Source organism: Stegastes partitus, unplaced genomic scaffold (assembly GCF_000690725.1).
Source record: "Stegastes partitus isolate 25-593 unplaced genomic scaffold, Stegastes_partitus-1.0.2 Scaffold1623, whole genome shotgun sequence".
Classification (NCBI taxonomy): domain Eukaryota; kingdom Metazoa; phylum Chordata; class Actinopteri; family Pomacentridae; genus Stegastes; species Stegastes partitus.
In genome coordinates, this window is record NW_007579354.1 from 91,589 (window position 1) to 97,561 (window position 5,973).

Sequence of the window (5,973 nt, forward strand, 5' to 3'; positions counted from 1 at the left end):
ACCACAGCCCATCGTTGGATTGGATTTAAGACGTGGATTAAAATAAAGGACCTGATATTTAGGAATGATATAGCACTCCATCTGTCTCCATGCAGACCAACTGTTAAATGGTGGAGCCAGAGGCAGAAACATGGAACAGGCTCAGTGGAAAGTATTGCTCAATGCACCTCCTTTTTAACTAAATTTATACTCCTCATAAAAGGCTCCCAAAATGCTTCTGCCAACTTCTTCTCATCTCCAGTCCAATAAGATATTAAAAAACATTTTGTTATTACATCACCGTAATGTTTATTTATTCATGACAGCACAGTCTTTACTAAAATCATCTGTGTACATAGTGGTTTGTGAATTCAAGACATAAACACACTAGTAGAAGCAGTCCAAGAAACTGGATGACTAAAAAAAGTCTGGCTAACGTTCAGTTCCCTTTCTCCAGTTGGTCTCCTTGTCAGTGCACCTTCATAGTCATAGCATCGGCCCTAACGTCTCAATCACAGCCTTGCTCTCTAGTACCTGTTTTTATTCTATTTTATTGTTAGAACTTCTATTCTTCACTTAACTTTTACAATACATTTGCTGCATCGCTCACGTTCGGTGAGATAAAATAAAAAATCTCTCGCGGCTCAAACTCACTCCCTCTGCTGTGTGCATTGATCAGCACCAACATTAAAGCCACTGACAGGTGAAGTGAACGACATTGATCACTGCTGGGAAACCTTGAAGTTCACGTGGATCTGATTGTTGCAGATCAAGCACAACCCCCCGACGGCAACACCACTCCTTGAGAAACGGCTCAAGGAACTCGACAAACTTTCCAGATTACAATCAGCCTGAGTATCCATCGGATGCGCCAGATGAAGCATGATTCACACCTAAAACCCACAGGTCCCAAAAGCATCCACTGACTCCACAGGACACTCTCACAGGTCCCGTTTCTAGTAACAACGGGTTAAAACTCATTTTGGTGGTGCTTACACAATAAGTACGGCGAGTGGCTTTAATGTCGTGGCTGATGGATGCATCAGATGTTCTCATCTTTCAGCACTCCCGGCTCTCTAACATCTCTGCAGCATTAGCAGCAGATTTGGCGACTGCATTAAAGTGGCAAAAAAATATCCTTCGCCACACATCATGTACTTTGTTGAAAGCAGCAGGGCACTGATCTCAGCCGGCCCCGTCACATCATCCCTGCTGTAGGATCCATAAGAGGAATACTTGAAGGAAGTTGGGTCCAGGAGAGTCCTATAAAGGCAGTTTATCAGGGCCTGTTTAGTCGTTTGGTTGCAGCATCCTCTTGCTCTAAGACCTCTACTTCTCCGGGACACTGGCGTCCAGAAGACTCCGTGTTATTCGTGCCTTGGCAGGGGGATCGCCAGCAATTTATTCTTGCGTTAAGTACCTTTGGTGTACCTTCTTGTTGGCATCAGGACCGCTGGGTTACCTCTTGCTGGACGAGCGAACCTGGTGTCTCATCCAGCTTGTTGGAGCTGATGGTGAAAGACGAGAAGAAAAACACAGAGTGAGAGATGTCGTCTCTGTGTGAACTTCTTACAATTTCATCATCAGGTTTCCTTTCACAGATTTAACATTTGGCACTTACAGCGCGGTTGTCCTGGTTGCCTCGGGTTACTGGCGCTGCTACCAAAGGAGGACTGGAAGTTATGGATGGTCTCCTGGAGTATCTGCCTCTCTCGGCCCTGACGACAACAATCATTAAAGGTCAGGAACACTTTCGGGCAACATGTGGAAAATGTTCTTTCTATACTTTCATACATTGTGTCCTTCTGGTATGAATCCATTTGTTCCTTTTAGCAATTTCCAGCCATGTTTAAAGCAATTTTACATATGTCCACAGGCAGTTTATGTGACACAATGTTGGGTTGCACAGTGGAAAAACTAAAGTGGAAAGACTATAAATTAAGCAGATAGAACACTGAAACCCACGTCAAAGGCATAACCATATACAATATGTTGAACCACATCCACCTTTCCAGCGTTGAGCTCTGATATGGCGGCTAAGATCTGCTGTCTGGGTCCGTCTGTTTTAATGCCCAGCTCCTTCAAGTCTCCATCTGTGAGGGTCAGGAACGCCTCCATGTCTACCTAGAAGAGAAGAAGACAGAAGATTAAAACTACCTAATTTTAGAGGTGAAGAAAAAATGTTTTCTCTCCCTTTTTATTTAAAAGACAAGAATACCTCTTGTTCCTCGAATATAGGCTGGTATTTCTCAAGCGACAGTTTCTTCAAAATACTTGACAGCTCATCTGAAAAAGAACAAACAACACACAGTTTGAACTTGACACTCATATTTGCAAATACATTTAGTTTGTGTGAGTTCTTTCACAGTTCAACATGTGAACAGTGAACATGTACCAGACCAGAATGATGATTTGAGTTTATGCTACCGTAGATTCTGGACTATAAGCCGCTATTTTTTTCACATGCTTTGAAAACTGTGGCTTAAACAATGATCCTATTTTATGGATTTTTACGATTTTTACGAGACAAAAGCGACATTGAGAGCGACAATGAAAGAGAGACTGAGGAAGTGTGTGATGGAGTAAGTCTGAGGCTGTTCAACTCCGACGCTGAAGAAGACGACTTTAGTGGTTTTAGCGCGCAAGAGGAAGACGAAGATAGCGATCAATGACTTTTCCTAATAGGCTGCTGTAGTTTTTATTTCCTTAACCAGCCGTGTTACAGGAACTGTTCGGGAAAAAAAGTATTTACGTATTTGTGTATGTTACCGGTACGTATTTAATTAATTTACAACCTGCAGCCTGTAGACAAGTGCAGCCCGTATATGTACAAAACTTGTTTTCTTTTTAAAGTTAGTGGGTGCGGCTTATATTCAGGTGCCTCAATAGTCCAGAATTTACGGTAAATACGGTGTAGTGTCACCTTCATCAGTGATGGTTCCACTGCTGGAGCCGCCGCTGCTCTTGGATCGTGGATGAGAAGAGGCCGAGGACAGAGAGTCTCCCGGCCCGGGGGGAATCTTGGGCGTCGGGGAGGGAGAAGGGGTGAGCGTGGGTGATGTGCTCTTGGAGGTGGAGGAATTCCCAGACTGAGGTCTATTTTTCAACTTCTGCAGAGGAGGACAAATGAGGATGGACAGTTGCATGGGTGTGCTGACATGACGACAGGCACTTCTTTAAGTCTGGCTGCTTTGTACAGTTAAGCGAGTCATAACAAAACGGATGTTGAAGAAAACAGAAACGGTTACTGTCAGAGAAAAGCTGTGAAATCAAAGTAACTGCTCTGGAAGTGATCCCAAAGAGGAAACAGAATGCAGACCCTTCTGGAGTGGATGTCGGAGGCGACCAGGCTGGGGTGGGAGTGAATGTCGGGGAGGCTGATATCAGGCGGCTGCAGGCCATGTGTCGAACTTGGCAGCGGGGGTTGGCTCTGCGTCTGGCTGTGCTGTTTCTCTGGAGCCTGGGCTTTCACTTCTATCAGTCCTGCTGCTCTTTTACGTTGGGCAGCTATCTGGGAGAGAACGCTGTCTGCACTGCCCCCTGGTGTAAGGAACAGACGAGAGTGTGTTACGCTTTGAAGCTGCTGTGCCATGCATGCATCCTCTGTTTTCCAGTGTTGTTTTATTGTGTGTTTTTGTGAACCTGAGCGGTTATGAGAGTCCCTGTTGAGCCCTGCCACTCCATTAGAGCCTCCAGAGGAGTGGGGGGAGTGGTAGTGACCGGAGTTGGAGGGAGAGGACGAGGAGGGCCCCTTGGGGATACTGGGAAACTTAATGGACCTGCTAACCACACGACTGATGGAGGTCTGGAAAAGAAAGGAACAAGCAGATAGCAAAAGACATATAAATGAGGACAGACTTGTGTGTTGCTCAGAGGCAGGTTTTACCCACAAGCACTCACAATATCTGAGTTTCCACTGCTGTTGAGCTTCCTCTGTGGGGGCATGGGCAGGCGGGGCACTTCGCTCTTCCCCTCTCGGAGGAGGCGCGAACGGTCCGAGTTCCACGGCTCAAAGTTGGACGGAGGCAAGAAAGGAGGAATCACGGCTTTTAGTTTGTCATTTGGGAGACGTGTCAGGGGGGCACCGCTTCTTAGCTTTAGGAGAAAGAGAACACAGAATAAAAACAGCACTGAACATTGAAACAAAAAAACCCAAAGCAGAAAAACCTACACATTAACAACGTAATGGCATATTATATGGCAAAGCAGCATAAATTTACATATGAACCATGGAAAGAAATGTTTGATGCTGGAGTGCTGGCTAAGAAAGAAAGACATTTTTTAACATTCTGACTTTGTTTATGATAATTAATTTGAATTACAATACAGCCTTAAGAAAGTGTGAACTTTAAAACAGTATTTACTTTGAACCAAACTCTCCTACCATTGTGGTTATCAGGAAGTCCTCCTTTTCTGAGGATGTTCTGCAGTGACCTGGTGAAAGGAGAAAATTTACACATGGCCTCGTCCACATGCTGTATCATGACTTACTGCTGAAGTATGACAGCTACATTCACACCAAACATCCGCTGACATAATGCTATTCCTGTGGCTCACCAGCATCTTTGGTCTTGACTGCCCAGGCGGTGCTCATGTCGCTCCCTCCCAGAGCAGGAGTTGGTGCCACTGCACCATTAGACACAGCAGCCGGCTTCCTGCTCGCCTTCATCGTGGCATCCAGCGAAGTTTCGGCATCGTCGGGGAACGGGGCGAGGCGATTGGATGAGAGTCCGTGCCTGAGCGTATGAGTCAACTTCAGCCGCCGAAAGCGATTTGACATCCGACTCCACCAGGACTGGAAAAGGGTTCAAAAGAGTCACATAATGACGTGAACATTTTTTTTTGTATCATCCAGTTGGTATATCATACAGTGGATAAAATGGAATTGCTGTAATTTACACTTTAACTGCAGCAAAATAACTGATAACTAGACAAATATTCTCAATGGGAGGAACATGAAGGCCTTGAGCTGCAGCGTGCAGGTGTGGGTCTGTATGTGTGTGCTGCATAAATCAATCAACAGGTGGTGTTGGGACTGTGTATGAGTTAGTGATGGTGGTTGGGAGGTTTACCCATAACATGAAGCTAAACGACTGCATTGCCTCTTTACCTTCAGGCCTCCCTTGTCGTCAGGTGGCACAGGAACGTTGTTGAGAGACTGTCGGCTTTTGGAGCGAGTCATTAAAGCTCTGCCGCGGTGCTTCGACTTGTCTTTGTCCACTTGCATACACACCGACGCTAACAGACGGACCAGCTCCGTATCTGACAGAGTAGACACGAGGAAAACACGAGAAAATTAACAAACATCATGGAAAGTTGGAAAAACTATCAGGTTTCAACAGTACAAACCTTCCTTACAATATCACCTCAGCTCTGTAGCCAGTTATGTCAACAGACGTCTCTCAAAACACATTAAACACAATAAAAAATACATGAAAACAATAGAATTTCACAATAAAAGCTACATATATAATAACTTGTGATGGCTGAATGTTTAGTGAAGTGTGACAGTTTATTAGGTATGTAATGACCATTTTTATTACTGAATAACATACTGATTAATTTCTTCATTAATGAATAACTTCCTGTCAGAAAACAGTCACAAGTTGGCACAATCAAATAGCTGTGTTTTTCCAACGAACAGTTCAAACAGCAAAGATAATCACTATTTGCAAAATGCTAGACAATGAGATAAGCTTTGGTAAAAGCAAATCAGAGGTTAGTTTTTAAGGTTTTTTTATTTATTTTGCTGAATCACATTTTAAATTTTTAATGAACACACTGATATGAATCAAACCTGGTTATTCTGATGGGATATCTGCAATTTCTGTTATATTTTACTTTTCCTAATCCATCCATCCATTATTTATACACCACTTAATCCTCACTAGGGTCATGCGGGGCTGGAGTCTATCCCAGCTGACTCAGGGTGAAGGCAGGTTCACCTGGACAGGTCACCAGTCTATCACAGGGCTACACTTAGAGACAGACAAC

General features: G+C 44.2%; 1 protein-coding gene across 1 annotated transcript in view; it reads right to left on the reverse strand.

The window, feature by feature from the left end:
* Positions 1-263: 263 nt before the first annotated feature.
* Positions 264-5,973, reverse strand: part of anks6 (ankyrin repeat and sterile alpha motif domain containing 6) — a 10,444-nt gene continuing 4,734 nt past the window's right edge. The window contains exons 5-15 of the mRNA XM_008301039.1: positions 5,090-5,241; positions 4,537-4,774; positions 4,364-4,413; positions 3,880-4,074; positions 3,622-3,784; positions 3,299-3,519; positions 2,903-3,089; positions 2,198-2,265; positions 1,987-2,103; positions 1,601-1,697; positions 264-1,487 (exon numbers count right to left, since the gene is read on the reverse strand). Coding sequence (XP_008299261.1) covers positions 1,438-1,487; positions 1,601-1,697; positions 1,987-2,103; positions 2,198-2,265; positions 2,903-3,089; positions 3,299-3,519; positions 3,622-3,784; positions 3,880-4,074; positions 4,364-4,413; positions 4,537-4,774; positions 5,090-5,241 — 1,538 coding nt within the window. The 3' untranslated portion in view covers positions 264-1,437. The remainder of the gene's footprint in view (positions 1,488-1,600; positions 1,698-1,986; positions 2,104-2,197; positions 2,266-2,902; positions 3,090-3,298; positions 3,520-3,621; positions 3,785-3,879; positions 4,075-4,363; positions 4,414-4,536; positions 4,775-5,089; positions 5,242-5,973) is intronic.